At 38.7% G+C, this 23,029-nt stretch overlaps 2 protein-coding genes across 3 annotated transcripts in view; one reads left to right on the forward strand and one right to left on the reverse strand.

Moving 5' to 3' along the window:
• Positions 1-23,029, reverse strand: part of ITGBL1 (integrin subunit beta like 1) — a 1,366,350-nt gene that overhangs the window by 266,731 nt on the left and 1,076,590 nt on the right. The gene's annotated exons all lie outside the window — the stretch shown is intronic.
• The window catches only part of NALCN (sodium leak channel, non-selective), a 293,641-nt gene that overhangs the window by 28,338 nt on the left and 242,274 nt on the right, over positions 1-23,029 (forward strand). The window contains exon 6 of the mRNA XM_004423148.3: positions 3,367-3,521. Within this exon, the coding sequence (XP_004423205.1) occupies positions 3,367-3,521 (155 nt within the window). The remainder of the gene's footprint in view (positions 1-3,366; positions 3,522-23,029) is intronic.

Below are 23,029 nucleotides of genomic sequence, written 5' to 3' on the forward strand. Positions count from 1 at the left end.
CCATAATGCATTCACAGGTTCTGGAGGTTAGAAACATGGACATCTTTAGCGGGCCGTTATTTTGCCTACTACCAAAACAGCTATGCGGAACGCTGCTGAGAGGTCACAGAAGATAAAAATAAAAATTTTCCAATCGGATGTAGCATGTGCATAATAGACAGGAGCAATTTCAATGGATTGGAGATCATGAAAATGGGCTGAAAAATTAAATTAGGGAGGTTACAAGTAGATAACTTTTTTCAAGAAATCTGACTGTGAGTAAGAAAGCAGGTCTTGAAACCCACTTAAGCGTGAGTGGATATTTATTATGACTGGGAGAATCATTGTCTATATTTAGAATTTGGCTGGTTGGAGCAAGAATTCTACCCCCCTAATTCTAGAAAGCCTCTTGTTCTGTTGTGAATATCTGAGGGAAAATGAACAAGAAAATAATTAACATTAACAAGTAAAAATAAAAATATAGATGATTCTTGTTAATTGAGAAAAATGAAACTTAAGATAAATAACAAATAGGTATTCTGAAACTCTTGATGTTCATTTCAGTTTTAAAAAAGTAATTATCATGTGGTTTTAGATACATGTGTTCCAGAGCAATTAATCATCTAATAAATGTGTCTCTAAAAAGCATTTGCTAATAGCTTGATGTTGGCAAAAATAATGTGTTTCAAATCTGCTGTCTCTGAAGCCAAAAGATTTCAAAATAATATCTGTGCTGGTGAGGGTTGTGCTTAAAATGAGAATCAGTGTTAATATGAAAGAAAAAAACCAATGGAATCAAAAAAGAAAAAAATACTTTAATATTTATAAATTAATGAAAACAGAATCATAATAGTTAACAGTTATTGAATGGCAAACTTACTTCCAACACAATTCTGAGAGTTATTTGTTCATGAGCTCCTTGTACATTAGCTTATTTCATCATTGAAACACCCCTGCAAAGTAGGTGCACTTGCTCTCCCCATTTTAGAAGTGTGGAAACTGAGGCAGTACACACCAGGGCTAGAGTTTCAGTCTAGGTGGTCTACAAATTTCAAACTATCAGTCACAATTGGTAACACCTAACACTTACTGTCTACCAAGTACCCGTTTTAAATACTTTAGAGATGTAAATCATTACATTTTTACCACAGCCCTATGAGGTAGGCATTTTCCCGCCATCTTACAGATAGGGAAACTGAGGCACAGATCAGTGAAGTCCCACATATAGTAAAAGCTGAGCTAGAATTCACACCCAGCAGATGCTCCAGAGTCCAATTTCCCATGTGAATAGCTGAAAGATAATGTTTTTTGAAACTTTTTCATGTAGATTGTGTTTTCTTAGACATTGCTGCTATTGTCTTTTTAAGGTATTGGAAATGAAACAAAAATGATTAATTTTAATGGGCTAGTAAACTTTTCCCTCTCTGAACTTCACCTTACCTTCCTCAAGTATAAATGAAGAATTAGGTGATCTATAAAGTTTCTTTCAGCTGCACAATTCTGTGAACAAAATGCTTTCAGTATCACACACCAAAATTCCTTCTATTCTTTTGACAATTCTTTATTGTTATGTTTTTACGTGTCAGGATTTATGCTACATTTTATTCTTGTAATGATTAATAATCATTGATAATAAGCATTTATCGAGTACTTGCAACACGCTGGGTGCTATGCTCTGTGCATTACTTGGTTTATTTTATTTAACCCTCGCACAAGCTACACTTTAAATTACGATTCCTCACTCTGTCTTACAGATGGGGAAACTGAGCTTAGAAACATGTAGAACTTGATAATTCTATACAACCAGTAAATGGCGGAGCTTGGGATCAAACTCAGAAAGCCTTATTCTGAAACGCTGAAGCCCAGTCCCCTGACCACTGTCCTAATGTGGGTACCACATCAGGAACATGGAGTCAGATTAGACTTAAGTGAAGACGCATCATTTGGCTTACATATAAGAATGTGAAATGAGAAGAAATAAGGGATGTGTCTGCCTAAAATTATATCTTTCTGCCACAACCGAGTGGTAATTTCCACAGTTAGAGCCTTTCCCTTGGGTTTTGCATGTGGAGTCCAAAGGACCAGCTTAAAATGTGACCAGAGGGGGCAGTTATTTAAACACTTATTCCCTGAGATGTGTAGACAGATTAGCTCTTTTGCATCTAACAGAGAGCAGGGCCCTGAAGGAATACACACAGGGAGTCTGCATGGTGGGTGAGGCCTTGGAGCTTTGTTGATGACTGAGACAGAACTGCACAAGGTATCACCAGGTATGGGGTGTGTGTGTGTGTGTGTGTGTGTGTGTGTGTGTGTGTGGTGGCCTCAAGCAGCTAAGAGACTGTGGAGAGTTAGGCATCAAACTCTAGAGAAGGCATATTATATCAGGGGAGGGAAGCAGCCAGTTGAAGATAAGAAGGTATTAAAGAAAAGAAATGTGACCCAACAAGTCGGCCTCAATTTGGCCTTAAGCTGAAGGGCGGGAGACTGTCCTAAGGTTGATCCCCATTTAGGAAATGCCTAGAAACATTGATGCAGTGTGAAATGACGCTAATAAAACCATGGGGTTAGGAGGCTTGCGAAATCATCTAGACTAAACTTTGGCTTTGCACAATCCATGTGAATTGCCTCAGATAGCAGCTGTTGGGGGCCCATTTTTAAGGTCAGCCCACAATGAGGTTCCACAATCACTGTTCCAGTGATTATCTGTACTCATTACCAAAAAACCCATTATGTATCTAAATCCTTCTGCATCAGCTTAATCTCCAGCCTGTCCTCCAGAAAGATGAAAAAAGGTTATATCACCGTCCGCCTCAAAGACCTTAATATTCCTAGAGCTCTCACTGAGTCACCCCTAATCTCTCTCTCTCCAATGTGATACCTTTAGTTCCTTCCATCTCACCTTATCTGTCTGGCTTTCTTTCTAAACTGCACATCTGCCAACGCAGAAGAACGCCAAGTGTCGTTTATGAGACTCATAGTATTTGTACCATAATGAAAATGACTGTTATCATTCAGTGTTACTTCGAAGTAGAGAAGTAAAATTTGTGTCCACAGTAGTTTAAGGATTTTATGAATAACAAGTCCCCAGACAAGTTAACATTCCTTATAAATCTGTAGGAAAATTCCTCCCTTTGCTTATCTGGGTCTTGGACTTTAAAGACAAAAACAATAATGACAATAATATTCTTATAACGAGCTGTGTGGACGAATCAGGTATCATTTTAAAATGTTTAATGTGTCATTAACGTTATGAATACTGTTCATGAATAGGAACCTTAAATCTGTGTCCGTATACAGCAGTTATTAATGAAGAGTGATTACATTATCCATTTTAATCTACATTTATAGTTGTTGAAATTGTCTAACCCTTTCGTGTGTTGTTCACAGAAATGTAACCTGGAATAGTTTAGCTATCCCAGATACACATTGCTCACCGGAGCTGGAAGAAGGCTACCAGTGCCCCCCAGGATTTAAATGCATGGACCTCGAAGATCTGGGACTTAGCAGGCAAGAGCTGGGCTACAGTGGCTTTAATGAGATAGGTCTGTCTTATTGGTAAAATACATTTTCAGTTTCTATTTTACAATGTTTATGAAATGGAGAGAATAGTTGTATAATTGATATATCATGTTAAGACTGTCTATAGTATTTAAGAAACACAAATGCAAATTTTAATTAGATGCCTATATTGTAATATATTCTACCTAACAGTCTGTGTCTCTGTATATTCATCAATATCTGTATAGGGTTAAATCTCTCTCATTTTAGACTATTTTGGTTCTTCATTATAGCATTTAAGAGTATTTGTTTATTGAGCAATGTTCAAGGATTGTTGCCTCAAAGATAAACAAGATGTGGTTTTTTAAATCCTTATCCTATTTAACTAGACCCTAGCTGGTGAGGTAAGTCTTAACTAACTGGAGCACTAGGCATTGATGAGTGCATGAGAGATGAAAAGTAATCCTGGAGCAGAAGACAGCTACTTAGTGACTGTGCATCAACTATGTAATAGATGTATGGAAATGCTTATATGTGAAGATGATGTGCTTAAATGTATATATTTATATAGGTGGCTTGTCCCGTTAAATCCTGAAATGTGCCATCACACACAGTAATGCAAGAACTTAGCATCGCCATTTAGTTGATATCATTGCATTTATTACAATTTCATGCAAGTTGCACATATTTTGTTATTGAAGCAAAAAAACCATGGAATTCTAAACAATTATTTTATGCTTTGAGAATTTGTCTTAGTCGGCTCAGGCTGCCAATAACACAATACTGTAGAGTGGGTGGCATAAGTAACATAAATTTATTTCTCACAGTTCTGGATCTGAAGTCTGAGATCAGGGTACTGGCATGGTTAGGTTCTGGTGAGAGCCCTCTCCCTGACTTGCAGATGGCCACCTTCTCCCCACTGTGTCCTTACGTGGTGGGGATAGAGAGAGAGACAGAGAGAGAGAGAGCAAGTGCACTTTCTGATATCTTCTTCTAAGGGCTCTAATCCCACCATGAGAATCCCACCCTCATGACCTCATCTAAGTCAAATCACCTTCCAAAGGCCCCGCCTCCTAATACCATCACATTGAGGGGTGGGGCTTCAACATATGAATTTTATTTGTTCAGTCTATAACAGAATAATTATCAGAATCATTTTTTAAAAAACTAATTTTTCCTTAAAGTTTCAAGGCCCAGGTGCATGTAGGAGAGTTCTAGACACTTTTACTCAGGGCCTAAGAGAAAAATGTTTCAATGTATGCTTGGTTGTATGGGCGATAGTTGTGCTCTTTTGGAAGCCAAATCTGTTTCCTGACTTTTGATGTGGTTTCACATCTCAGTGGGCCAGCTGTTCAATGGGGGATTTCATAGCCAAGGAAGAGAGCATCAGCCCCTGTCAACCCTGGATGGCCACTGCTGTCAACCCAGCCATGTCAGAAAAAGTGGCTAAGTCCTATCCCCATGCTGGCCTTCAGTCATAGCAGCTCCTGGAAGATATTATACAGAATGGTATAGTGAACTCTGGGCCAAGTATTGGAGTTTCAGAAAGAATATGTGAAGGTCTTGCATTGATTGAGAATACTTTCCCGATGTATGGCAAGGCTACAGCCTTTGGACAGAATATAGTACTGAGTATTTAGTATTACTATTTAAGTGTTGTATTTAAGTTTCTCCTAAACTTATCTGGCTTTGGAACCAATCTTACATCCTTTCTTCTGTCTCAGAAGTTCAGGTGCCTCTTATGGATTATACCAGTGACTTTCAGGGATGAGCAGGGAATCCCAGGTGTGGTACCGGACGTGAGATATGTAGATTTGGTAGGCTGTGTGGAACAAGCTCCAGCAATCCTAACAGCTGGGACATGGCTAGAAGGCAGGGCTTGTCAGAGCCTACAGCTCTTTCTTATAGGGGCTAACTGGGTGTACCCATGTCTTCTATGGAGAGTTAGGCTGCCCTTGCACAAGAAACCTCCAGTCCTTTAAAACCATATTGCTGAATCAAATCACACCCTGACAATTTTAAATACCCCAGTTGTCCCTAACCTCAAAATGCTGCATTATATTCAAGTTGATTCGTTTTTCTTCACTGTGACTTATGATAGCTTCAACTAATGTAAGAATATGCTCTCTCTTTGAGAGAGAAAGTCTCCTTATAAAGTGTGTGCTTGAGAGGTCCAGTTCTAGGAGGGAATTGCCCTGGGGCAGTGGGCCCCCACTGGGGCAATAATCTCACTGAAGCTCTACTGTTTATTTGCACATTTATCTCCCAAGGATTTAAGCTCCTTGAAAACAGGAAGCAGGTCTTTTCATCTTCATGTCTCCAGGGCCCAGCGAAATGCCTGGCTCATAGGGAGCCCTCTGTAAATATTTACTGATGGACTAAACAAAATATAGGTCCTTCTGAATTCATTGGTGACCAGTCCTGTTTGTTTTAGGAGATAGAGCCGTAATAGAGAACCAAGTTGTTTTCTTGTTCTTTTCCCTGATTTTGTCTGTTTTTTGTTGGCAGCATTCACGCTTCCTCATGACTTCCTTTTCTATACAAGCTTAATTTGGTCTGTTTGCTTCTTTTTCTCAAATGATGATTTAATTCATCATCATTGTATGACTAATAGTTAGATAATGAAATTTGACTTTGTACTATAATCAAAAAAATTTTAAATGGTCACTATAGTTTAGATTGAAATTGATAACTACTTCCTGATACACCAACTGTAGTATTTTAGAAGATTCTTTTTAAAGTTCTTGTGGAAACAAAAGATAATGTTTCCCCCCAAATGAGGAAAATAAATTATTTTACTAGACACATGTGATCATCTCTTTTTGCATGCAGTTGAATTTAAAACATAATTAGGTGCCTAATTGTGCCTATAAATTTAGCCAATATGCTTTATATATAAGTAATCGTGATTAATTAAAAAAGAACACATTGCCTTTGCTTACTAATCAAATTATCATGCAATACATTGAATTTCAACTTATTTATAAAATTTAATTTATAAGTAGCTTTATAAAATTAAATTTAATACTGATGATGTTGAAAAACTCAATTTAAAATATATTAAAAACCAGAGTCATGAAGTAGAAAAAATTGTGAAGAGCCCTTATTGCCAAGTAAAGACACCTTTGCATTGCTAAAATCTCCTAAACATCAAGGAGACTGAGAAACAGAAATGCAATTTACATATTTAAGGACCCCGAAAAACCTATAACTATAAACCAGACATCAGAAGACCAGGTGTCTAACAGAAAACGTCCTGAAAGGATTCTGGCAACTGAGGATCTCAGACAGAGCCAGCAGAATGCCGACATTCTAAAATGGCGAATGTTTCCAGAGGAGCAGAACAGTCCTGTCTGAGTCAGGGAGTCAGTGTGTAGCTGACTGTGGAGCTTTCTGAGACTTGTGTCGTCACAAAGTAGAAGTGTTCATTCCTGCAAGCAGCTGGTAGAGAGATAGAGCAGAGGGCAGACACTCAATTGTGAGGGGTGCGGTACTGCTGATCTGAGTTGAATAAGACGAGGGAAAAGCTAAACTTAAGGTTTTCATACCTTAGGATGACCTGGGCCGTCCTTTAAAACACACCAATTCCCAAGCACCATTCCCAAGCCAGTTAACTCAAAACCTTGGAGTGATCCAAGGCCTAGATGGTTTTGACAAGCTCTGCAGGTGATTCTGATGTGCATGCGGGATTGTGAACTCTGGACTGATACACACACATACACGCCTGTCTTATAAAAAACTTCATTTCTATCCCACAACATTACCTGAACGTGAAACAGTGACAAGTATCTGGTCTTCTAAAAACTGATTTCAAAGGTGTGTAATAATCAAAAAGAATCAGGACCATATCTATAAAAATGTACTTTTAGGTACATTTAACACTGAAAAATTATCCCAGCTATATAACTCAAAAAAAAAAACCAAAAAACATTGCAGAGAAAGAAGACCTGAATATATGGATTAAAAGGGTACAACTTATCTCAATAAATGGACATAGAACAACCAACACTGAGGCATAGCTTAGTAAAGTTGCTGGAATTCAAAGCTAAAGAAAGCATCCATTAAGCATCCCCCCAAAAAATGATCAAGTCAGTTCTAAGGGGGCCATCAGAGATGCCATAAACTTCATGTCAATATTCAGCTCTAGGATATAATGTCACAATGCTTACAAAGTCCTTGGGAAAGAATGTGTCAAACTCTTTTTGATTGTTTTTGAAGAGGCAAGAACTCAGAGACTTTATTTTACATTAAATCTTCTCAAAGACCTTCAGCCAATCAAGAATGACTGGTCCTGAGCCTTGTCTCTAGTATCCCTTGCAAGGAGAGAGCCAATACAACTGTAGGATTTACAGAATATAATGTAAATATCACAAATTATGATTGTGTAGAAGAGAGGAGAAAAGAAACGGGGGAGGTAGTGTGAATAATGTTGATGTCCTTAATGTTTATACTCAGCAGTAAAAACAATGTTATCATTTTATACAATATATGAATCATATAATGAAAGTACGTGTGTACTTGTCATGAGAATGCATTACAAAGTCCAAAATGACCCACTTTAGAAAAATTGAACGCTGGAAATAATGGCCCTGGGGTTTGGGTCATGGCTGTACTACATCCTAGTGTGGAGAACTCGGGAGACTAATGAACCTCTCTTCCTCAATTTCCTCATCTGTAAAATGGGGTAAGTGATTGACGTACCTTATAGGGTTGATGAGAGAAGGAACTGAGAAACTACCCTTAGACAGTGTCCAGCACAGAGCAGACACACGGTGAGCCAGAAGATTAGAGATACAGTGGCAGAATCAGAATGCGTCTCTGCGTTATTTGAGGAGAAAGGCAGCTTTACTAAGGGAGGGCAGGGCGCAGACACTCACAGGTCAGCACACCGGTGTCTGATGTTACTCCCTTTTGTGTGCAGCAGTCTGCAGCTCAGGTTGTTCAGGATTTTACAGCAAGGGAGAAGAGTGGAGGGGACGGGGACAAGGTGTTCTTAACCTTGCCTTATGCCCCTATTAACGAATACCCCAAATTTTCTCGTATTCTAATCAATGTATAGAAATCTAGAGGGCCAATTTTTGGTGGTGCTGGTCTTCAGGAATTAATTCTTCCTCTTTTGCTACTCTCGGAAATATCCTTACTTTTGTGCTTTATCTGTCTCTTTTGAATCTTATGCGTATTGAGCCTGTGCCATTGAATTTTCTACAGTTTCATTAAGCCTCAGACATATAATTTTATTCACCCCTGTGCCTTGGAATCTGTGACCCCTGGATTCAGCCGCTCCTGTCTTTTAGCAGCCCTTCCTCAGGCACTGCCTCCACAGACCTAAGAAAAGCCTCCGGGGGGCCGCTGAGCAGAAGCCACGCTGCTTCCTGCTCTGTCTCCGGCACCCAGTCGTTTATTCTCCGTCCTCCCCTAAATCTCTGTACCAAATGGTGACTGAGATGCTGGTTGTTTCTCTGTCCCTCTCTTCCGCTTAAATACTTTTCCATCTTTGTTTCTGTATACTTTTCCTACTGCTCATTCTTAAGGACCCTCAACTAATACATCCTCTCTAGGGGGTTAGCCTGTGCTCTTAAGACATCACTCACTCCCCACATTCCAGACCTGCTGAGGAATATACATTATCCAAAGGACGTGTTTGAAGATGGCAAAATCTGTTTAGCAGACATTCAGATTCCGTGATTGCAGTGAACGTGTGGGGAGGGGGGTAGCAACCACGCAGTGAACGGGTTTGGGGACAGACGACACCCAAAAAACCACATGTAGAAGTGAAACCAAAAAAATCACATCAATTTACCCTATTTAGAAAATTGGTCCTACTTCCATTTTCTGAGTACTTAGCCCACTTGCAGCCTCTCCCTTCCTCTGTATTACCACATGCTCATCAACATGTAAGACATATAATCTGAGACATAAAAGAGGAGACATTGCAATTTTTTGTAATATTTCTGAACAGGAAATTAGAGGAATTTTGAGCTGGAAAAGATAAGCAGTCATGTGATTAACCCACACAGTTGTATAGGTGGGGAAACTGAGCGTCACAGCCAGTGAGGTCAGAGATCCAGAGAACTCCATGCAGAGGCAGGGCTAAACTCACTTCTCACGATTCACAGACTCCCTCTAGAACCTACTGTCTCCCCCAAACCTTCTTACATTTCAGATCAGTGTTTAATTAAGAAGAAAACTCAAAAAATGTCTTGCCAAACTTAGCTTGGGTCATAATTTTGTAGTAGAAGGTTAGCATCACTTACCTTTGGTGAGATGCTGATGGAGAAAACAACCATCCAAACAGACGTGATGAGCCAGTTAGAAAAAAAGCAACAACAAATCTATCACACGTGGGAAGGAAATCACAGCAAACGCCATGAAACTGGCAATTTACTTGTCATGATCTTTCAAAAGAAAGTAAGAAATTGGGTACAGGAGATGAGTACAAAACTATTCAGGAGGTGGTTTCCACTCTCCATTCATTGAACAGTCAGGTGAAAACAAAACATGTTCAGTTTTGCTAGAACAACCCCATGAATGTCATTTAAGATAAAATTCATCCTGGGAAGTCACTTAGGAAATAAGTAGATATCAGGGATTTTGCCATTGTTGTTATTAGTTGAGAATTGTAAGAATAACAGGCAAAAGCCCAAGATTTTAAAAATCCAGAATAAACTAAACCTGATTGAAACAGTTTATATCAGATAGAGGAAGCTCATAAGCAAGATCAAACTATAAGCGGGACATTCTAAAAATAACTAAAAGAAAAGACATTTAAATTATATATGCTTTTAATGCTATGTGAACTGTATATAGTGGACTGTTTTCGCTATTCTTTATATACAATAACCAAAGATAAAGCTGGGAAATAACAAACACCATATTCTTATGGTGACTAATTGTCCAACAGGCAGTCTTTATTATTGTAATTACTATCATTACTTACAACAACTACTGCTATCATTTATCGATTTCTTATTATGTATCTGGCACCAGGCAAAAGGTTTTCCATCCATTATGTTTTTCATCCTCAAAATAAACTCATAAGGTGGCATTATCCCCAATTGATAAGTGAGGACAGTGAGATGAGAAAGACTTGATTTGCCCAAAGTCACATACAAGTCACAGTTGGGAGCCAAGGCTGCTGCCCCAGATGCTCAGGTCAACGCTGGTGTTCTCGGTGTTCACACTCCACACTATCTGTGAAGTCGGCCATGAGTAATCGTGGTTCCCCGTGACTTGTCAGGACAGCTGGTCCATTATAGAGTCTCGTTATGATGGAGGCGGGGACATGTCCTCCAACATAATGATTCACCAGATGTCGCGCCTTCTCCTCTTGTCCCCAAGTGTCTAGGACAGAGGGGTGAGTGCGAAGGAGAGTGACATCGTCTGCGAACTGAGGGCCACTCAGGGCTGGTCTCTGGCTTTGATTCTAGCACCCTGTGTATTGTGTGACAGAGTTGGTGCATTATATGTGTCAGTTGTGTGTAAGAATCTAAATATGAAAAGAATACACCTGGGAGGCAATGCAGTTTACAAGAAAATTTATCTAGCTGTAGACACTTGGGCAAGGATTAGAGGCGATGGCAGCAAAAATGAGTAAATATGCTTTTGATACAAAATGAGATGGTAGACATATAGGCTAGAGATGTGGGAAAGAATGTTGAAAGCAAGAAAAAATATGTTATTTGGTATATTGTAGTCAGATTTACACTTATTTGAACTAAATTCAAAATTCCTTTATGATATATGTGCTTAGTATATGTAATTTACTGCTATATGCATTAATTTCTCCTGTGTATTTGAATTTACCATCTCTTTCCTTTGAAATACAAATAATTTGCTTTCTAAGTACCAAAAATTAACCAACAATTTTTTAATGACTTTGGTGACTTTGAAAATGCATATTAATTAGTTTCTTTATTAGAGCTGTGACATAAAGAGTACTTACCTTATTCATCCTCTTTACAAAAAAAAAAAAAACCATAAAGCTTTCCTTATAGGCCCTCCTTAAAATATTAGGTAGAAAAACTATAGGCCATTAGCATCACAGAAGTTAAAATGTGGATTTGGAATGTGTATACAAATTTAAGGCGATGACTTGTAATCTTGGTAAATTTTTTTCTGGTAATGATAAATTATTTGAGCCTTTCAAGAAAATAAAAATATTAAAGGGACCATAGCCTTCTGGATTCTCATATACTCCAGAGTCACTTCTGAAGAAGGCAATATGGGTATTGAAATTTGGGACTGGTATTTTTTTCAAACAAGAAATATATTTTAGTTATTATTTACTTTAGTTGTTATTTACTTTAGTTATTATTTACTATTATTATTTACCTCATTTAACTTTGGGTGAAATTGACTACAAGATACAGATCATCTTCCTGTGTGAGTCATAAATCAGTTTTATTAAATATTGATAAGAAGTAACATCAATGGTTATTTTCATTCCTGGTAGTGTTTCGTGTGTGGAACTACCCCATATCTTGCTGAAGTAGGATTGACAATGAATCTACTTACACAGGTCTAATGTTTCAGTTTTAATACAGGATTTGCTTTACTTTAAAATTCCTCCTAATGTTTTTTTATTGGCATTCTATTTTTTTTATAATTTGTCTCTTATTACATCTGATGTTAAATAGGAACATAAAATGTGATGAAAGAAAATTACTTTTATTCAAATCATAGTGGAATGTAAATTGAACTCTGTTGATGATGCTGCTAAAAATTGATTCATCAGATTTGTCATGTTAAACCATATTTCATGCTGCTGTATGTAATATCAGATGAAAAATTTAGAAATGAATGGAAAATAGAAAGTTATTATGTATCCATAACTTTGATTTATTACAGAATGTACATTTTTATGGCAGCTGCAAAAAGCCACAGTAAAGACTAATTTGTAAAATATGTAATTGAGATTTATAATACTTTGTGAAAAAGCACCAAAGGGTTGTTTTCCCTACATTAATCTCTATGTTTAGCATTGCTACTGGAATTATGTATTGATGTTTATGAAAACATATAAAGAAGAGAGAACTGGCAATAGAATTCAACCAGAGGTGCTTACTTTAATTTCTGATTATTCTGTGCTTGCTCTTGGAGGGAATTCCTTTATCGTGGGACAAGGAACACCTGACATATTTTTGTTCTGGAGGACAAGATCCTGAAGGTTCAACAAGAGGAATAGCTGTGAGAGCCTTTGGCCAAATGTAGGGGTTTCGCCCTGGGTCCAGGCATCAGTAAATGCCCTCAGGTTGCATGTAAAAGTGTGTGCTGGAGGATTTCTAAAGGGACTAAGACTTCAAGTTTCGTTAGAGCCTCAGACAGGGTCACAGACTTACTTAAACAGAAATTAGATATGCAGATAGTTAGGAATGTTAGATATGCAGAATGTTAGGAAGAAAGAGGGGTTTAAAGATAGAAATTATAGACATGATTTTAAAAAGGATATCCACTGTTTGGTGTCTAGCAGATATTCAGGAGTTCTTGTTGAATGGATTAGAAAAGGCAGCTGCTAGAGTGATTTTTCATTGGACAATGAAAGAAGTTTCAAAAGTGGATTTCTGAGGGCATAAAGTGATTTTTTTTTTTCATATTACACATAGAAGACAAAACTCATTGGAAATATCTAGTGGTTTCCAAGAAATTAGCATGTTTATGGTTACATGTTAAATATTTGTAAATTATAAAAATAACACGTCAAATAACCTAAGAGATTTGATGAAAAAAGTAATAAATTCTACTGTATATAATCCCTTCCCTTCCTCTCTCCTTTATTCTTTCATCTTTATCAGTTTCTTGGTATTAAATAAAATGCTTTTAACTGTTTCCCTACTGATAGACGTTTAAGTGATTTTCAACTTTTTACTATAATAAGTTATTGGGTTGAATACACACTCACACACATACACATATATATCCTCTGCACGTGTGTGAGTATTCTTTAAAATAGATATCTAGAACAATTTCTAAGTCAAAATGTACACCCATTTTTTTTTTTTTTTTTGTAAGGAAGCTCACCCCTGAGCTAACATCCGTGCCAATCCTCCTCTTGTTGCTGAGGAAGACTGGCCCTGGGCTAACATCCATGCCCATCTTCCTCCACTTTATATGGGACACCGCCACAGCATGGCCTGACAAGCGGTGTGTCACTGCGTGCCCAGGATCCGAACCTAGGCCGCCAGCAGCACAGCGTGCACTTAACCATGACGCCACGGGGCCAGCTCTGTATGCACATTTTTAACATAATAAATAACTGGTGCTTTATTTCTCAAAATCTTTTCTCAAAGTGATTGTGGGAGTTCATAGTCCTGCTCTTGCTGTGTGAGAGTGAGTTTTAAAAAGTGTAAGGTATTCTTTTTTGATATGCATAAATATTGAAGTAAAAAAATAACATATGCCATATTGTATTCTGTACAGCGGTTCATTCTCTTCTTGAATTCCTTCATCCCACTCGTCCTATCCACGCATGACTCACCTTCCAGGGCCTCCTTTCCCGTAGCTTCCCCAGCTACACCAGCAGCATTTGTCTCCATTCTGTCAGAACTGTCACACAGGGTTCGTGCATGAAAGTTAACGTGTCATTCTATTTGTATCCCACTGTCTGATGTGTGTGTGTTTTACCATTGCCTTCCCAATTAGCTCATTAGCTCCTGAGTGCCTCAGGTAAGAGCAAAGCTTCCTGTACTTCTTGTGATGTATTTTCTTTTGAGGACTGGTTGGTCCCATCTAGGAGAATTTTATTTTAGATATATTGCCTTTTTAAATCATCATTCTGTGGAAACTTTCTGACTGAAAATTTAAATAAAATTCAGATACAGCTCTAGCCTGTAAGTTCATTGTTCATTTGAAATTAAGTGGCTTCTGCATTACGCCGGATGTGAGCCGTCTCGCACAGGAGACTTGTATTGAAAGTCAAGCAAACTTTCGCTGCTGGTAATGGCAGCCAGGGGAACGTAATTCCCTTGACATTCTATGAAATTAAATTAATTTCACCAACTAATCAGTGGGAGCAGAAAGGAATAATGTCATGTAGGAAAGCCCTGCACAGCTCGTCTCGAGGCTAATGAGGCCAGAGGAAGGCCCACTCCTGCCTCTCCTGGGGCTGCATGTTCTAATACGTGAGCCCTGCTTAGCAAAACTGTGCTGACAAGGTGCAGGGCCTCCTCCTCAGGGGAGAAAGCTCTTCGGCCCTTGAAAATGTGTTTCTAACCTGAGCCACAAAGGGCTGTGAGAAAGGATGGCGTCCACCCTGAGCGGGACTGGACTGTGGAGACAAGAACCCCCTCCCTCTTGCTCCCTTTATTCGCCTCTGCCTCTCAGCTCCCACACCCTCAGGGCTTGGGATTCAGGGATCCTACAACAGACTAAATATACTAAGCTAATAAATATACTAAATAAAATTAGATTTAAAATAAATATGCTAAAATAAGTTGTAAATGCCTAATAAATATTAGCTGCCACTATTAAAACAAAAATAACTACCACAATTGCTATTATAAAGATTATTATTGATGAGATTTATTTCTAGATAATAAGCAAAAGTGAGATGTTTTCCCATTTTCATGAGAATATGAGAATTTTTAGAGAATATGAGATACATTCTCATAATAAGTAGAAAAGGAGATGTATTCATAATATATTCAACAAACATTTTTTATTCATTTATGCCAGGCATACAGGTACTGAAATACAACGATGTTAGTAAATATAACCAAGTTCCTGCCCTCAAACAGAGATGTTAAAATAAAATAAGAAATGAAGGTGAAATGAAGTCAGAGGAAAGGATTGATGTTTAACCCGTGGTAGGTCGTGCAGCTGTGTGCCAGGTCCGGGGTGCATGACCCCATGTACGTGCGTGCCTCCACATCCCTTTAACACTTCTCAGAATAGGAGTACATTAAAGTGGAGCATGAATGCTCCAATTTGCTACAAGTCTCATTTCCCTTACTTGCCTTATATTCAGCGTTTCTCACGTTTCTGTAATCTGCCTGACCTCTGAGACAAATGCTTTTGTGAGATCTGATAATGGAAAATGATGGTTTAAGAATTATATTTTTCCTTTAGCTTTTGTTAAATAAGGTGTATATAATGACATAGATTAAGTGTGCCACCTTCGTTTTCTTCCTGGTCAAATACGTCTGCTTCTTATGCACTTTTCTGAGAATGTCTTTATCTTATTTTTTTTTTTTTTTAAAGATTTTATTTATTTATTTTCCCCCCAAAGCCCCAGTAGATTGTTGTATGTCATAGCTGCACCTCCTTCTAGTTGCTGTATGTGGGACACGGCCTCAGCATGGCCGGAGAAGCGGTGCATCAGTGCATGCCTGGGATCCGAACCCGGGCCACCAGCAGCGGAGTGCGCGCACTTAACCGCTAAGCCACGGGGCCGGCCCACTTTATCTTATTTTTGATGAATGGCTTGACTGAGTATAGAATTCTTAGTTGATATTTATTTTCCCCGAAAATTTGAAATCATTCCATTGTATTCTGGAATCTATCTTTGCTGATGATAACACTCTTGGGAGCCTAATGGTAGTGCTTTTGTTTTTTTATTTTGTTTGTTTTTGTTTTATGTTTGTTTAACACATCTGTGTTTTTTCTCTGATAGTTTTTAAGATTTACTCTTTGTCTTTGCTATTTTATGGTCTTACTGTAATATGTGCAGACATGGATCATTTCTTTTTATCTGCTAGAGATTCATTTTTTGTTTATGAGACTCTTACCTTTTTTCTGAAAGATTTTTAGATATCTTTTCAAATCATAATTTCTTCTCCATTCTCTCTATTCTTTATTTTCTGGAATACTAATTAGATATTTGTTAAACTTTCTTATTCCGTCCTCCGTGCCTCTAAATCTTGCTTTCTAACTTCCCTTTATTCACTCCATTTGTCCTCTGCACCCTTTTATTAGGTGCCTGGTGAATTTTCTAGTATTATTCTCTATGTCTCTTAAAGTTTCTATATTTTCCACCTCACCTTCTTTGCTGAACTCTGGATGATTTTCTCTCTCAGTGTGTCTAGTCTGCTATTCATCTTATTCATTGTGTTTTTTATTCCAGCATCTGTAATTTGAATATCTTGAATTTCTATTTAATTTTTTCAAATCCGTCTGTTGTTTTATCTTGTAGCCCTGTTCTTGCCATTTGCTTTCTAATCCTTTCTGTATCTCATTAAACGTTTTGAACATGCTTATTTTAGAATTTCTTTCCATATCTTCTAATTCTCCTTTGTAATAATTCATTTTCTCATGTGGTTTGTAGTACAGGCTGTGAGCTCAGTTTCAGTGGGGGTTTCTTTCTATCTCCAGGGTTAGTGTTTGCTGGAATTCCAGAGATAGCGTCACTCTGGGCTAGTCCTCGTGTCAGCTTTGCGGCTTGGGAGAGGAGAGATCCTTGAACTATTTGTGGGGTAGAGGACAGTGTAAATTTGGACTACACACTTCCGTTGGCCCAGGTCTGGGGTTCTGGTTTCTCTTAGGAGACTCTTGCGCTGCTCATGGATCTGGACGGAAGTCAAGCAATGCCCTGCTTGCCTGGCCTGGAGGGCAGTGTTCTTCCAGTCTCCATTTAAAATGCAGAGGCCTGTGGGAAACTCCAGCAATGCAGACACGCCTCAGCTCTGCGCGTGCCTCCTGTCCTGTGTTGGGGTGCGCCCCAGCCCCTCTCCCTGCCTGGGCAGCAGAAGCCCAGCCGAAACCCTTACGGTTTATATCGTCTCTGAATAGGTGTGTGAGCCTTCCTGACTTCAGCTTCTGCTCACAGCTCTCATTCTGTGTTCTCTCATACTCTCTGGCCAGGGGATATTTCACTCAGTTTTGGGCTAATTTATACATTCGAAAATTATCGTCTTTGATTTATCTATTTCCTTGTGTTGGTTGGGCATGGGGTGGAGATGATGAAGGAAAGAAGTTTCTAAGTAAGCATCGTCCAGCAAACCCACATAAAGCTTTATTTTTTTATATATATACTTAGGATTTTTGTATAACTATGCAGTTTTCCTTTCTTTGATTTGATTACATACCTATTTTGTATTCAAAAAGTATATTTTATGCATTTGCAGCATTAATTCTTAAAATTTGGTAAGTATATATTTACAGGAATTTTTATTTTTACAAAGATTCACTTTGGTATTATTATTTTTATTACTCTTTGCTGCTAAATTATTACACCAACCTCTGTGCAGCCTGATAAGACCACACCTCAGCAGTTCGTGTAAAGACGAAACATATTAGAGAGACAGAGTGAGAGTAGACTGCAAATAAGCAAGGGCAGGTATTGAGCACTGAGAATAATTCCGATGGATTAAGGTTGTGAGTTCTTAATCTTCTTAATATTAATTTCAGCAAATATTCAAATGCTTTCACTCTCCATGTAAGTGCTTTAGCAAATAAGCAAAAAAATAAAAATAAATAAAAATCCTAATCAGGCATTACTTAAACATAAAGCAAATAAATGTTCTTAGGGAATTCTTACTCTCATATGTCTAAAATAAGTATAAAAAAATATGTCTAAAATATATAAAAAATAATCTATATTTGTGCGTGGAAATATTTTATTTAAAAACTAGTGGTCAGCCATAAGAAACGATGAAATCCAGCCATTTGTGACAACATGGATGGACATTGAGGGTATTACGCAAAGTGAAATAAGTCAGAGGGAGAAGGTCAAATACAGTATGATTTCCTTCATTAAGTAGTAGATAATAACAACAATAAACAAACACATAGAGACAGAGATTGGATTGGTGGTTACCAGAGGGGAAAGGGGCAGGGAGGAGGGCGAAAGGGATAATTCGGCACATGTGTGTGGTGATGGGTTGTAATTAGTATTTGGGTGGTGAACATGATGTAATCTATGCAGAAATAGAAGTATAATGATGTACACCTGAAATTTATACAGTGTTATAAACCAATGTTACTGCAATAAACAAAAAATTAAAAAACAAAAACAAAAACTAGTGGTGACTACAAACCTTGACACCAAATTGAAGTTGAAGGGAAGGAGACTTTCAAGTAAGGACTGCTTAGGAGGCAGCTATTGTGTGTATGGAGTGTCACCTCATCATCGTATCAGCGCCAGCTGTGGCCTGTCGTTAACTCCATCTGACAGCACAGATGCTGAGATGCAGCGAGCGGAAGCAGCTCGTGGAGGGCAAGGGCAGGTCTGAGTGACAATTGTATTCTCAGCGTCTCCAGTGGAGAACGGCAGTAGTGAGTGTTCTGTGAGTGCTGGAGTCTGGATAAGAGAAGGGCTCAGTTTCTGGACAGAGTCTGCACATCGCTGGTGGGTGACGTAGGACAAGTTACTCTACCTCTCTGTGCCTGTAAAATCAGGATGGAAATTGTACATATCCTAGAAGGTAGTAGGAAGATTAAATTAGATTATTTTCATCCTCGTGCCTAATGAGTCCTCAATAAAATTTAACTATGATCATAATTATCATTTTTACTAGAAATATAATTATCAAGTAAATGAATGCAGGAAGTATGGATCAAACTATTCTAAGGTCACACAGTTAGCAAGTGGGAGAAGTAGGAGCCAAACTCATCCAATATCTCTATTCTTTCCACGGCGTTGGCTTACCTCCTTTTAGTCTTGGCAAAACACTCATGGTCGTGCAACATAATTTAACAACGTACTCACATTTTACTGTGCTAGTGTATGCTGCGTTTACTGGTCTGTTCTCTCCTCCATGTACACTTTCTTTGGCAATAAAATGTTAAAAATATTTTCCTATTTCCTGTACGGCTTTGAGATGCTGCCAGCAAAGCCATTTCTAAGCTGGGATGCCTTGTCCCTGCAGAACTTCTAGAAAGTTAAAGCAATGCTGAAGTTGTGTGTTTACAATTGACTAGAGCAGCGATCAGCAAACCATGGCCCCTGGGCCAAATCCTGATTACTGCCAGTTTTTGTAAATAAAGTTTTATTGCGACTCCATGCCCATTTGTTGACCTATGGTCCATGGCTGCTTTCTGACACTACAGTGGATTTCTATAGTTCCAACAGAAACTCTATGGCCCACAGAGCCTAAAATATTTACCTTCTGAGCCTTTATAGAAAAAGTTTGCCAATCTCTACACCAGAGTACAGGGGGTAAAAACTACTCAGCGCGTGCTTCTTTTTCATGATGTCTTCCCACAGCTGCCAAGAATCCTTGGCAATCCTTCTATTCTCCTCCTCTTGGATCCCTTGGACTTAAAAAGCTCAGAGGGACAACACATCTCTAATTTTGTCTAGATTTGGGAGAATCCAACTCTGGCCCTCCTTCCGTGAGTCAAAGCTCCTTACACGCTAAACATGAAAGTTACAAAAAAGGGTTATCCTGGATGTATACCCCCCTGACAGTCATCTCCTTTCTGTGGTGGCTCACAAAAACACAGGCTCTGTTCCTTGAGTCCGTCACTGACTTTAAGTAAGGCATTTTGAAGAATGGGTGATAGGCTAGATGTAGAATCCAGTGAACCATGATTAAATTTAATCAAATGGGTATTCTTTGGTATGGGGGTAAAAGCCTCAATGGTTAGATAAACTGCTTAGAAAATCAGAATCAAAATACTATTATTCCCCAGTGCCTTGTTATAGCCAGAAAACATTACTGAAAATGAGTGAAAGAAGGAAAAGATCATTATATTTACAAAAGACTAATAAAAACAAAATAAAACACCATTTATAGGCCCTTTAAAATCTTGCCTTTTTTAATATTCAGGTAACCCACTGATTATTTCTTCAAGGGCATTATCTGCAAGGGTGGAGTAAGATCCTCCCTTTCCTGGTCACGCGCCCCATTTGCTCTGTGACTATGCTGCTCTTCTTATCAAAAGGTGGAGTCTTTCTCCTCTCCTTGAATCTGGTTCCTATGAATTTCTTTGCCCAAGAGAGTGTGGTGAAGTGACATTGTCTAAGTTTTGGAGGCAAGGCCTCCAGAGACCCTGCAGATTCCTGTCTTATCCATTGGAGAGCTGCTCTAAGATGACCAGGGAAAGTAGCCTACTGGGGGATGAGAGGCCATGTGGAGGAGAACTGAGGCCCGCACTTGACAGCTGGCCCCACCCCAACTTGTGAGTGAGCCCTCTCAGACTCTATGACCCAAGGTGACCTGCTAGATTACAGCCATATGAGTGAACCAGGTGAGACCAGCAGAAGAAGTACTTACCTGACCCTAGCCCAATTTCTTCCCACAGAATCAGAACCAGTCAATGGTGGTTGTTTGAATCCACTATGTTTTGTGGTGGTTTGTTATACAGCAACATATAATTGGAAAAACCCTCATTTTACCGAAGATGAAACTGAGGGTCATGATATTAAGCAACATACCCAAGCCCACATAGCATATGGCAAGTCAGGGATTCAGACTCAAGTCAATCCAACTAAAAATTCATACTCTAAACCACTCCCCTCTACTACATTCTGTATTTTCCAAAAACTAAACAGATTGCATAATCAGCATCTCTGAAGACAGAGGTCCTCTGGAAGATGTAATTTGCTTGCTGCTATGTTGCACTTACTGGGACTTTTGAAATCAGGAATATTCTGAAAGACGAGATGTGCTGTCACCATCTCAGTAATGATTCAAGTGAGGATTGTAGATAGTCTTCTAATGTTCATTCATTCATTCAGCAAATTTTTATTGAGAACCTATCATATGTTAGGCACTGTGTTTAGCACTGGAATGTACAAAGTAAGCACTAATACAGAACCAGAGATGGAAGGCATCATATTTTCATTTTATTAAAAATGCATTCTTGCTTGTAATTTGATTTCTTTATTAAGGGCTGACTTGTTTCAGGCTTTGGGACTCCAACTGTGTACTTCATTTTTTGGGCTAGCCTAAGCAGAGTGCTAGATTTCAAGAAATAAATCATCGGGGCCAGCCCGGTGGGGCAGCGGTTAAGTTCACACGTTCCACTTCGGCGGCCCGGGGTTCACAGATTCAGATCCCGGGTGCACGCCGATGCACCACTGGTCAAGCCATGCTGTGGCGGCGTCCCATATAAAGTGGAGGAAGATGGGCATGGATGTTAGCCCAGGACCAATCTTCCTCAGCAAAAAAGAGGAGGATTGGCAACAGATATTAGCTCAGGGCTGATCTTCCTCATGAAAGGAAAAAAAAAAAGGAAATTGTCAAACAGGATTTGCCATGGAGTTTTTTAAAAAGGAAACTTGCAGGCCAAAAAAAATAAGATGAAATCTAAACTATGTTAATTAACAAGACGATCATTTAGGCATCAGCAGAGTTTCATCAGACTCTCAAGTCTTAAGCAAATTTCTAAAAAGAAACTGTTTTCTTCTCTTAATCAGTTTAAAAGGAATGCCTTGTGTTCATTTTTGTTGGTGGTGGTGAACTGAATTTTATAAAGCTCTGTAAAATGAGGCCACAAGGAACAGAAAGTGAGTCAAAATAATAGATGACACATCTTACATATTCTTACCACCTTGTGTCCTGACCACACGACATATTAACCTAAGGGGAGACACCTGGAGGGGTTCATTAGCTCGCAGCTGTCTGCGATTAGTCTGTCAAGGCTAAAAAGAAAATTAGCCACAGGAAAGCAGCTAGCACTGGCCTGGAAGATGAACAAAGGAGAGGAGCAGCGGGTGGGGAAATGCACATTTGGCTGAGACCTTCACAGAGGGGTCGGTAGGGCCCTGGGCCACTGGAAATGGAACCTGGGAGGAAAATCTTGATGGCAGACAGCCTGGAATCAAGGGCCAGGCAGCTGGCTGTTTTGTGTGAGGGGCGAGATTCATATGAGTTGTTGTGTTGTACAGTTAGTAAAGGAAGAAGAATTAGCATTTATTCAGTGCCTACCTTGTGCCAAGCAGTGCGAGAATTACTTTCCCCTAGGTCAGCTAACCTCGTATGCAAAGCAACCCTTAGTGTGTTAGCTCTTATCGTCAAGTGTAGCTTGGCAAGTCTAAGCGCCTGTTGTCATCTCTGTTTATACATTTGTTTGAGATATTTCATAAAATCAAGCTATTTGTTCATTTCTTACCTGTAGTCTGTACTGTTTCATGTGGAAGATGCATGCCTTTTGATATTATTCCAAATTGATCAGTTCTATACAGATTTAAGGCACCGTGAAGCTATGGACAGACAGGTGAGGTATTAGTGTTGCCAGGGAGCAGCTTGTACAGAAGTTTAATCTTTTGAGGAAAAGGATAGCATGCACAATGGCAGTTGTGAAAAAATAAAAAATGCCAATGGAGAACAAAATGTGTTTGTTACATAACCTGATAAAATATTTTGAATTCTGGTGTGATTAAGTGTTAATGGTTCTTTTTTCTTTTTACAAAAAGGAAGCCCACTAAAATGTTACTCATTGATATTATTTTTATTTACTTTCGTCAGAGTTGAATATTTGTTGTGCGGTAGTATGAGTTCTGTATTTATTATTTACTCTTCTGTGAGCTGATTGAGATGTGTTATGAGTACTCAAATTATCTGAATTGATGGCAACCAAAAGTTATAGAATTATGAAGTATGTAAGCCATTTTATCCCTGACACTAAAATTTTGACCCTTTCTGGTTGTGTAATTAAATACAATTATATTGAT

Source organism: Ceratotherium simum, chromosome 10 (genome assembly GCF_057802395.1).
Source record: "Ceratotherium simum simum isolate JZ-2026a chromosome 10, ASM5780239v1, whole genome shotgun sequence".
Lineage (NCBI taxonomy): Eukaryota > Metazoa > Chordata > Mammalia > Perissodactyla > Rhinocerotidae > Ceratotherium > Ceratotherium simum.